The 14,444-nt window shown below is 38.2% G+C and overlaps 1 protein-coding gene across 1 annotated transcript in view; it reads left to right on the top strand.

Annotated features, from left to right (window-relative positions):
* LOC107829543 (uncharacterized) overlaps positions 1 to 14,444 on the top strand; it is a 51,180-nt gene that overhangs the window by 23,394 nt on the left and 13,342 nt on the right. Inside the window, exons 7-10 of the mRNA XM_016656992.2 lie at positions 5,663 to 5,842; positions 6,529 to 6,580; positions 6,659 to 6,940; positions 9,366 to 9,476. Coding sequence (XP_016512478.1) covers positions 5,663 to 5,842; positions 6,529 to 6,580; positions 6,659 to 6,940; positions 9,366 to 9,476 — 625 coding nt within the window. The remainder of the gene's footprint in view (positions 1 to 5,662; positions 5,843 to 6,528; positions 6,581 to 6,658; positions 6,941 to 9,365; positions 9,477 to 14,444) is intronic.

Genomic DNA, 14,444 nt, shown 5'->3' with positions numbered 1-14,444 from the left:
ATCGAATTACTTCACAGTGACTAGAATTGACATTTCTTTTCCGGTGAGTGTTGTAAGTCAGTTTATGGATTCTCCCTGTGATAGTCACTGGGATGCAGTTGTTCGCATTCTTCGGTATATAAAGTCAGCTCCAGGCAAATGATTACTATTCGAGGATCGAGGCCACGAGCAGATTGTTGGGTACACAGATGCTGATTGGGCATGATCATCTTTTGATAGACGTTCTACGTCTGGATATTGTGTTCTAGTAGGAGGTAATTTGGTTTCGTGGAAGAGCAAGAAACAGAATGTAGTTGCTCGATCTAGCGCCGAAGCCGAATATCAGGCGATGGCTATGGCGACGTGTGAGTTAGTTTGGGTCAAGCAGTTGCTCAATGAGTTAAAGTTCGGAGAAATCAGCAAGATGGAACTAGTGTGTGATAACCAAGCTGCTCTTCATATTGCGTCAAATCCGGTGTTCCATGAGAGGACTAAACACATTGAGATCGACTGTCACTTTGTTAGAGAAAAAATACTTTCAGGAGATATTGTTACAAAGTTTGTAAAGTCGAATGATCAACTAGCAGATATTTTCACTAAGTCTCTTACTGGTTCTCGTATTAGTTACATGTGTAACAAGCTCGGTACATATGATGTGTATGCACCGGCTTGAGGGGGAGTGTTAGTTTATAGATATGTATAGTGTAGTCTTGTCCCACATTGGAAGAGGAGTAATATCTCCTTGTAGTGTATAGCTATAAATAGGGACCTCTTGTATTGTATTTATCATCCAATATTAATAACATATTTTCTTCCGTGCCTTCTCACAATATGAATTAAAATGCGGAATACAAGAAATTAAAGATAAAGGAGATGATACGACCCAAGATAGCCAATAAGCCATTGGATCCAATTGGAGGCCACTTTCGTAATTGGGCGGCTACATTTGCAATTTGGCCAACAGTTGAAACTACATTGTGTTTGGTGGCTATACTTGTAATACTTATCACCTTAGGTTAGTATAAGAGTATTTTGGTCATGTTAGTCTATGTTGCTCCGACACGGTAGTTTATGAGCCGCACCCGTGTTGACATGACACTAATATGGATGTGGGTATGGGATCCGTACCGGATCTGGTCAAACAATTTTGAGTACTTTGACCACGACAGACGGAAAAATTCGAGACGAGATACAATTTGATTCCCCAAATCAGAACCGAAACTAGGGTAAATTTGAAGAAAATAGCATATTTAATCTAGGAAATCAATCCTTTACTTATCTAAAACTTGAGAATAAAAAAGAAATCCATGCTTTACAAGCTATCCGTAAGTGTTTCACAATATTTCTCATAATCTAGATATATTTTTATATATTTTTTTTTTTTGGAATTATTTTTAGCCGGATCCCGACACCCGTATCCGTACTAGGATCTGTATCCCCGAATCGTAGAATTTACATCTCGAAGAATTCGACCTTTAGATCTGTACCGTGTTACGAATAGACAAAACTCACTAGCCAAGAGATGAATAGACATTCATCCTCTGTCAAATTTTCACTCTCAAACGTGTTTCTTGTAGCTAAAGAAAAAATAAATTTAATTTCATGGCAAGCATTCAAGGAAACACCTTCAAATTCATGATTTCCAACCAATGGCACAAACTAATTTGAAGCTTTTCAAGTTCACATTCATTAACAATTTGATCTCCAAAATCATATTCAACTAGTGTATGGTCACAACTTTCCTTTTGCGTGTCATCACAAAGTAAAGAATGTTGAATATCACAAGTAGTTAAATTATCGCTCGCAATCAAGTCACTAACAATGTCATTTGAAGTAACTAGAGAGTTAGGATTAACCATTTTACCTTAATAAGCAACTATAGAAGCCTTTTTACCTTGGTCTTCCAAATTTGAGCTCACTTGCGTATTTGAAGAAGAAACTTCAACTTCTTTTGCATTGCCCAAGTCACGAAGTTCTTCCCATGTTTATCTCTTCAATTGGCTCGTCTTCACAATTAGCTACAAAAGAATCCAAACAACTAAAGGAAGAAGGTTAGAAAGATTAGAGTTATAATAAGATATACTGTCACTCACACTCTTGTTTTTCTCTTATCTCATCTTGTTTTCTCTCTCTTTTCATTTTTCTTTTCGGTTTTTGCTTTTTTCTCCTTGTGACAATCCACTCTCATTTTGCAAATCATGCTTTCCTTTTTCCTCTCTAGGATTGCCACTTTTCTTTCCCTTACTCATCTCTATCTTTTCTCTCTCATTTATTTCATTAGGAGTACAATACGTTCAAGAGTTCCCATTGAGTCATTGGAAAGACTCTTGACTTCAAGTTTCAATTTGGCATAGCTAGAAGCGTCTTGCTTTTCATCAACTTTCAAACCTTGAGTGGAAGTGATAAATAGACCTTGGGCCTAACTCAACATCAAAAGCTAGCTTATGAGGTGAGGATTGCCCAATACCATATAAAGAGAACAATGACCTCAAATCCCTCCGATGTGGGACAACTCAACACTCCCCCTCACGCCCATGCCTGCAAACTGGAGCGTGGACAACATAAATGGGGGCACAACATCGGTAACAATAATTGGGATGTGCCTGGCTCTGATACCATGATAAATGGACCTTGGGCCTAACTCAACCCCAAAAGCTAGCTTATGAGGTGAGGATTGCCCAAGACCATATAAGGAGACCAAGGACCTCAAATCCCTCAAATGTGGGACAGCTCAACAGGAAGTTATGTTGACATGAAAGAAAGGCACAATCAAAGCAATCAGACAAGCCAAATAATTCACAACCAAAATAAAGAGAAAAGCACAAAAGAAGTAGCACAACATAAAATATGCACTCAAAGTAAACTAGATTATCGCTAGTATGGATCAAATACCAAGTTGTATTCTAGCAAGGTTAAGAGATAAGGAAGAAACTGAAGTAAGGAAAATTAATCCGTGCAACCTGAAATTCTAGGAAGTTCTCACGACTGCAACAGCTCACAGTTGTAAGAGATTTTGCAGTATTACACAAATGAGATTCCTATTGGAATTCACTACTAATCTTCAATCAGTTCCCACTAGAAGGCAAACAATGCAGCCTCCCCAATCAATACAACTGAACTGTGCAGACTGTCACTCAAACTGCCAGGGAAATTGTCACTTGTTCTCCAACTCAGTTTGGTCCAAACTCAGCAAATTAGTTGCAAGACTGCTGTGAAAATTTCTGGCAAGTTTCTGATCAGAAATTGACAGAAACTGGGCACAAAACTGCAGTCAAACAACCTGAAATTTCTGGTGAACAGTGCAGGAACTTATCTGAAACTGCAGAACCTCAAATTATAAGGATTTCAATCAAAATCTACCCAGAAATAAGCTCAATAGTGAACAGAAACTGGTAGCAATCAGCAGCTTCCTCAAACTGGTGTAAAACTTAAGTTTCCATTCACCTCAAGACCAGTCCAATCTCAAGAATCTTACCTCAAAACTCAGAAGCAAACAACAGATGTTAACCAAACTTCAAAACTCTCAATAGCTATGAACCAGTTCTACCAAACCAGTAAAGAACACATAGAAAAGTACAAGCAGTTAAGAAGTACAGCACAAAAAAAAAGGAGAATTTCAGCTATCAATTTACTCCTCAAATTTACCACAAACAGTGGCAAACTTCAACTGCTCACTGTTCAGAATTTTGAATTCTTAGTGCACAGAGAACTGATGTACAATGCAGAAATTTGCTGTCAAATACTGTCCCAAATTGAGTTCCTTCTCTGCAGAAATTTGCAGCTAACTGGTGCATATTCTGGTATAAAACTGTGAAGGAATTCTGGACTGAAATGGCATAACTATAGCAGCAAAAATATTAAAGACTCAACAGTTTTCTTCCATTCAGCAATATAGAAATATGGTGCTATGCCAATACCAACTGAATATTTCATCACAAGGGGTCTCAAAACAGCAGCTAACTCAGCAGAACTCAGGCGATTTTCAGCAGCAAATCAGTTTTTGAACTGAAGCACACTTTCAACTAAGACAAATTTCAGTCCACAAAGCAATAACACCCTCAAGTCGATTCAAACTCAACCAATCCCAGAAATCAAAGATGAATTTCTGTTTTTAATTCATCTAATTAGCTCATAATTCCCTTCAACTTTCAGTAAAACAAAGCTGAGCTTCACAAGTTTAGAAGATCAAAGTCAACAAGGAGATATGAAGAAATAGATAAACTCAGTTTAAAACAAAAGAACACATATATTGATTTCTATTTTTGTGTGTGGAAATTTTCATTTTTTTTTGTTTTTTGCAATTTTCTGATTTGATAAATCAAATTCTAGCCAATGTATGTAGAAACAAACAAATCCAAGCTCTGATACCAAAATGGTGCGAATTAAAATGGGGAATACAATAAATTAAAGATAAAGGATAGAATTTGAGAATAGACCCCACAAAGTAGTAATTGAAGAACAATTGATATAATCAATCATCCAATAATTGTAAAACAAAGTGAGCCTAACTACAGGAATACCTTCAGGTGGAAGTGTGATTCCACACATCTTGAACAATCTTGAACAAGTCATCAACAATGGGAATCAATCATTACACATCTCAAAAGAGAACTTATCAATCATCAAATGTCTAACCTAAAATGAAAGCCTTAAGGGCTATTTATACCAGAGTGAATATTTGGCTAACATGACCAAAATACCCTTATACTAACCTAAGGAGCTAAGTATTACAAGTATAACCACCAAATACAATATAGTCTTCAATTTTTGGCCAAATTGCACATGTATCTGCCCAATTACGGCAGTAGCCTCTAATTGGACCAACGCGCATGTTGGCTATCTTGGGTCATATTAGTTTATACGGCAGGTTTACTAGAATCTTATCAATTTCCGTCCCCCCGCCCCCCCGGGGAAGTTGGTCTGTCTCCCCCTCCATGAATTTAAAGTACTTCTAGCTAATACCTTCTCTATTTACGTGCTTTACAGATACGATTTGTCCCGTAGTCTAAGTGTGGGCATCCTTATTCAGCTGCTGATGAGCAATTAACAAAGATAGATGACCTCCTATCTTTTCTCTTCATATCCATTATTTTGCCGAATTTCACGTTGCTTCTTACTTGTCTTACAAGTGCAAACTTTAGCTTTGCTATATTGATCCTTTGTCTATCTCGAGACCAGTGTTGATCGACCTGACATGGCCATGGGTGCTTCGTCCTCGTTTGTCAAAATACACTATGAATTAGCAAACTAAAACAGAGGATACTTGTATTGTACCCGTAGTTACTTTTTGGGGTTTTCCGCTCTTTTTATCACCTGGAAAAGTTAAAATAATGGGAAAATTGCTGATGTTGAAATCCTCACAAGGGTAGAAGATTTCTAAACCAGGGGATTTAATCATTGAGATTCTTAAATAACAGGAGGCAAAGTGTGTCTGCAGGTAGAAATTATTTTGAGAGATGATAGATATGATACTGAAAGTTGTTTCTACTTGAAGAAATGTTCTCTCTTCAAGAACATGGTTTATCAGTTTGTTGTAGGTCTTCTTTAATATGTTTGGTCATTGGGTTTACTTTCTTTAATAATATGTTCACTGTTGCTTTCCTTCTAGTTATGCATCCATCTCCCACTACCTAATTTCCTCCCTTTTTGTCACTCTTCACTCCTAATATTTTACTGTTTTCAGTGAACAACAGCCTCTGCGACTGAATCCCATGGAGGTGTATGAGGTTATTGCTGCAGCCTGCTCTGAGACTTCTGCTCCAAATACTTATCTGATGACTGTTTCATCTAAACTAAGTAACAACAGTGGAAAGCCATCAATGGATGTGGCTGTCAGCGTACTTGTCAAACTTGTAATTGACATGTATGTGCTCCTTTCCCTGCATCTACAACTTTTACAATAAACTTTGACAACCATAACTTAAATCTTGTTTATTTCTATATATTATCCCCTAAAAGGTAATTTGATTTACCTTTAGTAGTGCAATTCGGCAGCAAAGTAGAATTAGTTCTGTCATAGAAAGTCACTTTCTTCTCAAACATCAAAGTATGGCATTGGCATAATTTTTACTGCATGCTCAATATCATAAATGCTTGTGTGTTATGAGTATCAACATTTGATGCGCTCTTCCAGCTTCTTGATTTTGAAATCTGATCCTTGACTGAGTAGCCAACAGCTTTCAATGATTCGGTACCTTGCCATTCATGTTCATGGGTTTTAGACTAGGACAATTTACAGTCCTACTTGTCTTGTAACAGTAGTTTAATTTTAGTATTAACTTTTTGATAATGCAAGTGCTGCAGATGTCTCTCTCTTCTTTTTCTTCTTATCTTACACTTGACAAGTAGAAATTATTTGACGTGGTATGGATCTTTTCTATGAAGAGCTAATATGGATCTTAATTGACCTAATATGGACCTTATGGATACGTCTAAGAGTACCATTTTATGTTTAGTGGTGTATCAACTTCACATTTCCATGACAAATGGTTTTAGTTCTATTTTGGTAGTTTTTCCCAAGGGTAATCTTTTCTAATTGTGGTTTTGTAGGTATGTTTTGGATTCTGAGACCGCTGCTCCTCTTGCCCTGTCCATGCTTGAGGTGCTGCCTTGTTCTAGATGGCCGCTCTATTGTGTAGATGATATGCAGTATACTAACTTTTGTGAAAATTGACCGTAGGAAATGATGACTTCTTCTCGTTTGGAATCAAAGACTCGGGCCTTTGATTTAATTTTGAATCTTGGAGTTCATGCTCATTTATTGGAGCCTCCAACAACAGATGATGCTTCGACAATTGAAGAGTATTGTAAAGAAACTTATTTGGACAATGAAATTCAACTTTCTTTGGAGGGAAATATAAAATCAGATTATCTTAAGAAAGTTAAAAATTCCTCAGCCATTGATAAGTTTGAGTGTTGGATCTTAGGCATCCTGTACGAGATCCTTCTTCATCTTGTCCAGGTAAGTGTGCCCAACAGTCAAAGCTCTCTCTGTGCGTGTGTGTATGTGTGTAATTTCTTGGTCATCACTTTTAATGTTTATTTTGACCGAGTTGCACAAGAAACACAAGAAACGACAGTTTCTTTTACTAGATGTTGGTTTTAGATTTGTTTTTGTTCCTTTCTTTTGTTATTTTCTTTTGGTTGCCTCTATATCGAGCGCCTCAATGTGGAAAGAGAGATTTTTGTAAGATTTGATTTCCCGGAATCTTATTTTTTGTTCTTCTATTTTATCATAATTTATTATAAATGTCCCATTATGCATTGCATGGACAATTTGGATGGAGAGAAATAGAAGAAGTTTTGATGGCAAAAAGGAGCAATTTCAAGTTCTGAAATTTAGATGCATTCAAAATCTGTACTATTGGAGGAGTGGAAATTGTGTTTTTAATTTTCAGGATGTGCTAGACTTGTTAGATTTTATAGAGATCTGATGTACCAAGTCTAGTGTGTTTCTTTTTTTCTTGCTGTAGTATTCTCTTGATACTGCGTATTAATAAAATTTTACCTTTTCAAAAAAAAAAAAAGTTTTAGTATAAAATGTTGATAATTGAGATTTGCACGCATTGTTACATAGCTTGAGCGCTCACAAATCTGAATTGCCGTCCACTCCAAAGGTTAAAATTTTGGGCTAGAAGTTCTTTGATTAAGCTGAATCAAGATTTAACCTTTAATGTTGAGGAATAACTGATCAGTTATTGAGTAAGCCGTTGGACTTCAGTTGGAAAGTTCTCAATACTGAGTTGGGATACTGATTCACTGGCTTAGTCCTACACCTGAATTTTTGAGTTAGTTTGGGTTTTGTGAATTGCTTAATTGGTTGCCAAATTATTCCTGAAGGTACAATTTTGTCCTTGGCTCTGACCTTGTTGCCATTGCATCCTGAATTCATCACAGTTGTGTTTGCCATGTCCTTCTGACAGCTGGTGGACAAATTGAAGCTGGGATCCAGCATGACGTAATGGCATGTGATGCTAAAAAGGGTAGTTGTTGAAAGATTATTGTTGATAAATCAATTCTGAAGAAAAATACATAAAAGGAAGAACAAGTGTAAATAAGGAACAACAATGAAAATGAGATTCACAGAAATTTACCTCATCATCTGTGTTCAAAAGAATCACAGCCAGTGCCTTTCTGGGAGGTCACGGATTTGCAGATTAGTGAAAGAAGTCAAGAGAGAGGAGGGATACCCAGAGGGAAGGGGGTTCAGTGGGCGCCTGGCCAGCTTTGTGGTTGAACAATGAAGAATAGCTTGTCTGTTCTTCTATTTTTGTTCTTTTCATGTTCCTTTTTTTTTGCCTTTGCGTTTTTGGACAGAAATTTTGTTCGAAGCTTTGGGAAGCATCAGGTGTTACTCATATGTCCAGGTTCTTGTTTCATTACTGTACTGGAAAGGGATAATAAAAGTGGGAATGATGTCAGTAGAGTGAACCACAAAAGGAGATGATCTATGCATAGTCATTCAGGATCCCCACATGTGCAAGATAGCAGTTATAGAATTAATATTAGTGTAGGAGCCCAAAATGGATGAAACACCATATATATGGCCAACGATGGCTGGAAGGACCAGTTAAGGGCAAAATCTTATAAGTTGAGGATGCAATATAAACGAAATGATAGGCAAGGAGAAAATGGTTGCTTCAAGAATAAGTTGGAGACATATTGGGCAGTTTACTCTGTTTCTCCAAACTAGCTAAACCTTGGAGTTTACATTGAAATGAGAAGATATAGTTGATCTTACAGTTACCTGTTATACCTGTTTGCCAAACACTGGACTGCAATCCAATTTGGTCAGTGATGTCCTCCCTACCATCCAATCTGAAAATCTGAAGGGATTGCCATTCTAGCTTATCCCATCTGGTGTACTGAACAACCTCTCTGGTTATCCTAAAAATTGGCAAGATCCACTGACATCAGGATTGCATGTTTCAGCCACCAAAATAATGCACTAACCGAAAGTAATCTTCCAAGTTGTGCAACTTAAGTTTCAACCCCTCAAAGGCCTTATGTTCCATTCATTCGTAACGCGTCACTGAGGCAAACTGGAATAAGAAAGTTTCTCCATATTGGAGTACTTTCTTTTTGTTTATATATTTCTTCCTTTTAGGATAATATGTTGCAAATTCCTTTCAAATGTGTCTGATATAATGAACATGGAATCGTGGGCTCATAAACACCTGTACTGCGTAAGTAGATGGAACTGTGCTTCTCATGCTCAGATTTATTAGGTTGAAAGCAATGGTTCCTTGATCCAGCATCATCTCCTGCTTCTCACTTATTCTCATACTTTGAGCTCATTTATCTTTAATTAATAGCATTGTGCGATGATGTTACTTAAGTGCTAATTGCTATTCTCGTTCTAAGTCTATTTACACTGTGATGAACAGATAGAAGAAATGGAAGAATCCATCTGGGCTTCTGCTCTGAGTTGTTTACTATATTTTGTCTGTGATAGAGGCAGAATAAGGAGGAGGAGACTTAAAGGCCTTGACATAAGGGTGAGTCTTTACCTTGGCTTGTTATTGTTGACATTTCTTACTCACTTTCTTTTTCATGGAGAATACTGATGTGTTTGATTTTCTGGACTTGCTAGAGTCTTTTGTCATGTAATCTGGACAAGTCCAGTTTGTGTAACCTTTTCAGTACCATCTTGGTGCTGAGCATTAACGTAAGACTTTATACCATTATAAAAGAAAAAGGATTTGATTGGACTTCCATAAAATTCCAGAAAATGGAGGGAAGGTGTGTATAGTGGGACATTTAACTTCTTGATTGACGGAACCAACTAAACATAGGGAAAGGAAATAGGTATTCTGATATGACTGATAAATGATGTTTATGAGTTGAATATATTATTTATCAATAAATTCCATGAGTTCGAACCCTAGCTGGTGAACCAATTTTGGTATTTAGAGAGAGAATGGTAGAGAGGCAGATGCAGGAAGTGAGTTCAAGGTGGTTCGGGCGCGTGAAGAGGAGGGACACAGTTTCCCCGGTGAGGAGATGTGAGAGGTTAGCCTTAGAGGGTATAAGGACAGGTAGAGGTAGACCAAGCAGGTGTTGTGGCCTTATGGGGAAGTGATTAGGCAAGACATGGGCGCAACTTCAGCTTACTGAAGACATGACCCTTGATAGGAGGGTGTGGAGGTCGATGATTAAGGTAGAAGGATAGTAGGTAGTGCAACGTATTTCTTTCACTTATCAGTATTATTGATATTGCTCTTGTATTTTCTTACGCTTAGTTTTCCTTTACTACCTGGGGTTTCTGTTTCTCATTCTTATTCCTATTCTTGTTTTCTTCGCTTTGGTTGATCTATTATCGTGTTGTTGTTATTGCTATTGCTTCTTTTTCATCTTTCCTTGAGCCGAGGGTCTATTGGAAACAAGCTCTCTACCCTCACAAGATAGGGGTAAGGTCCTGGTACACTCTACCCTCCTGTACCCCACTTGTGGGATTACACTGGGTTTGTTGTTGTTGTTGTTGCAATTGTAGAGAGGCAAACACATTATCTGCCTTTGTTGTTTATAAAAAAGAGGATATTGATAAATGAAGTTGATTTGTTTGATAGAATTAAGGAAAATAATTACTCCCTTAGTTTCAATTTACCTTGTGTAGTTTGATTGTGCAAGGAGTTTAAGAAAGAAAGAAAACCTTTTGGAACTTTTGGTCTTAAATATGTCATAAGACTTTTGTGGCTATAAAAGCGGGCCATTACGGATAAAATGAAAAGGTTAAAGTCAAATTATTTCTAATCTTTGTGTAACAAATTAATAAGACATAGTACCACATAAGTATGAGTTTTGGAATTGTTAGAATCTCATAGATGTTCTAGAATATTATAGGATCTTGTAAATAGAATATAGCTTGATTGTATTTTGAATGTGGTTGATTCTGTTTCCTTTCTTAGAATATGTGTACTTACTATTTAAACCCCAATGGCGTGAGAGAATAATCAAGCTGAGTTTCTCCCAATTCGTTCTTCCTTGTCTTATTTCCTAACATGGTATCAGAGACCTTGTGTTAAAACTCGCTATGCATTTACCAGCGATTTCTAGAGAATCACCGTGCAATTTTCCGGCAATTGTACGTACTATTCCAACTTATCTCTATTTCTGTAGCTGCTGTGCATGAACCAGCACCACCATCAGGTCAGGCTTCCTATGGCGAGAAAATCCCAGTCATCCTAGTCGGAAAAGGAGCTCTCATGCGCTTCCATGCGCCGTACAAAGGAGAAAAGCTCCAGCGAGATCTATCTCATGCGCCGGGTACGTGAGCCATTTTCCTGCGACTTTTAGACTTCGACCTTGACTTCTTGGGGTGCGACTCACTATTCCGACGACCGACGCCACCCATCCAGTTTTCAGAACATTCCGATCATAGGCTAGAGTTTCAACAAAGTTTAGATTACTTTTTCCTGCAAATCGTCAATTTTTCGGCAACTTTCCAAGGCTAGTTCCTACTTTCAAAATATTCAGGTGACTTTTTCCGGCAAGTTCAAATTCAGCCACTGTGACCTTGATTTTTGGCTACAATTATCAGATTCTGTCTTGATTTGGGCAGCTTCCTAGATTTGAGGAATTTGGTTGCGCTAAAATAGGATCTAACACTTTGAATTGCCGGATGATTTCTTTATCAGATTACATTAAATTCCTTCAGTATAAAGCACACAAGCAGGCATCCTCTGAGATAGCTTCTGTTGTTCAGATAATTAATAGCGTAACTTGTGTCTCTCAATCTTCTCCTCCCAATAGTTAGGTTATTGATTTAGGAGTGTCTGATCACATTTTTAGTAATAAATCTGTTTTCACTACTATTTTCTATTCTCAATCTCTTCCAACAGTCACAATGATCAATGGGTTTCAAACCATCGCAATTGAAATAGGTCAAGCAAGTCCACTTCCTCACCTTTGAATTTAGTTCTTTATGTTCCCGGTAGTCCTTTTAATCTCATATCTAATTAATCGCTTAGCCAAATCACTTAACTGCTTTGTTTTATTTCTTGATGACTTTGTTTTTATACAGGAACGTAGTATGGGGCAGATTATATTGGTGGGTGAATCAAATGGATTTTGTTACCTTATTTTTGCTAAGTCACATGGACTCACATCTTGTCCTCATTTAACAACTTATCCTGTTACTGATACTACATAAACAGTTGGGATATCCCACTTTATCAGAACTTCAGAAAATAGTACTCGGTTTGTCTCACTTGTCCACTCTAGAATGTGAGTCATGTCAGCTCAGTAAGCATACGAGCTCCATTTTCCTCGGCGTCTTGATAATTGGGCAGTCACTTTTCACTTTAGTCCAAATTCAAATGTTTGAGGCCCTAGTCGGGTCAGTTCTACCTTGATAATCTGTAACTCTATCAGTTTTATTGATAATTATTCCAGGTGCACTTGGATATTTTTGATGAAAAATCAATCTGAGTTGTTTTCTATTTTCCGACATTCCACACGGAAATCCAAAATCAGTTTGGGGTTTCTATTTGCACATTTTGTAGTGATAATGCCCAGAGTATTTGTCTTCCTCATTTCAATAGTTCATGAATTCTCATGGGATCATTCATCAAATATCTTGCCCCTACACATCTCAACAAAGTGGAGTAGATAAAAGAATGATAGGAATCTCATTGCGACTACTTGTACCATACTCATACAATCTCATCATTGGTTGCATTTTAGGAGGTGCAATTATCACAACTTGTTATCTTATTAATTGTATGCCATCCTCGACTATCCAGAATCATGTTTCATTTTTTGTGTTGTTTTCACACTAACCTTTGTTCTCACTTCCACCTCATGTCTTCGGGAGCACGTGTTTTGTTCATTACCTTACTCCACGAAAAGTTAAGTTAGCTCCCTGTGCTCTTATATGTGTATTTCCAGGTTTCCCGAGGATGCAAAAGGGATAGCAATTATATTTCTTGACCTATTTTTCTGACCTTTAGTTGTAGATTATAGTCTCCTTTAGCTCCTTTATTGTATTTTTTCACCTATTTTTCTGTCATTTAGTTGTAGATTATTAGTTTCCTTTAGTTCCTTTATTTTATTTCTTCACCTGTTTTTCTGACCTTTAGTTGTAAATTATAGTTCCCGTTAGTTCCTTTATTTTATTTCTTCACCTGTTTTGCGACCTTTAGTGGTGGATTATATTTCGGTAATTCATTTTATTTTGTCGCTTGTTTTCGAGATAGTGCTTGCGTAGTGACTCCTAGATTATAGTGGCTTTGGTGAACGATGGTAGGTAGGGTAAGGTCTTGTTCTCGGGGGTGTCAGTGCGGGGGAGGGAGTGCGGGGTAAGGGGTAAGAGGGCTAAGGGAGAACTACTAGGCTGAGAGTGGGGTCTTGGAACATAGGAACTTTGACTGGAAAATTTGAAGAGTTGGCGAAGATTCTTGAGAAAAGAAAAGTTAATATAGTTTGTGTACAGAGGACTAGGTGGGTAGGAGATAAGGCGCGAGATGTGGACAGGTTCAAACTATGGTATTCTGGGAGGGTAGGGGCAGGAACGGGGTGGGTATCTTGGTTGATAAGGACCTCCGTGAACTAGTGGTGGAGGTTAGGAGGGTGAATGACAGGCTGATGACTATTAAGCTAGTTGTTAGAGGTTTTACTTTGAACATAATCAGTGCGTACGCACCCCAAGCAGGCTTGGATGAGGAAGTCAAGAGGCGTTTCTGGGAGGATTTGGATGAGATGGTGCGTGGTATCCCGCATACTGAGAAGCTTTTCATAGGAGGAGATTTCAACGACCACATTGGAGCGACGTCTGGGGGGTATGATGATGTGCATGGTGTCTTTGGTTTTGGAGATAGAAACAGAGAAGAAATGTCTCTGCTGGACTTTGCTAGAGCATTTGATTTGGTGATAGCAAACTTGAGTTTTCCGAAGAAGAGGGAGCACTTGGTCACCTTTCGGAGTTAGGTGGCCGAGACTTAGATTGATTATTTACCCTGCAGGAAGTCCGATAGAGATCTTTGCACGGATTGCAAGGTCATCCCGAGTGAGAACCTCTCGACCCTTCATAGGCTCCTGGTCATGGACCTTGAGATAACGAGGAAGAGGAGGAAGAGGGCGATGTATAGCCAACATAGGATCCAGTGGGGAGCCTTGACGGAAGCTAAGACGCAGGAGTTAGGGGTCAAGCTGTTGACTATGGGGGCTTGGAGTAGTGGGGACGCAAGCGCTATGTGGACCACGACTGCGCAGTGCATTAGGGAAGCCACGAGAGAGGTATTAGGAGTCTCAAAGGGTTACTCTGGTGGTCACAAGGGAGACTGGTGGTGGAATGGAGAGGTGCAAGGAAAAGTGAAAACCAAAATAGCAGCGTATCTGAAGCTAGTGGAAAGTGTAGACGAGGAAGAGAAAAGGGTGAATAGGGAGCATTATAAGTTGGCTAAGAAAGAGGCAAAGCTAGCAGTTACGGCGGCCAAGACTGCAACTTTTAGTCATTTGTATGAGGA

The sequence above is a fragment of the Nicotiana tabacum genome, chromosome 14 (genome assembly GCF_000715075.1).
Source record: "Nicotiana tabacum cultivar K326 chromosome 14, ASM71507v2, whole genome shotgun sequence".
Lineage (NCBI taxonomy): Eukaryota > Viridiplantae > Streptophyta > Magnoliopsida > Solanales > Solanaceae > Nicotiana > Nicotiana tabacum.
Note: the sequence above shows the minus strand (reverse complement) of the source record. Positions and strands in the feature narration are given on the sequence as shown.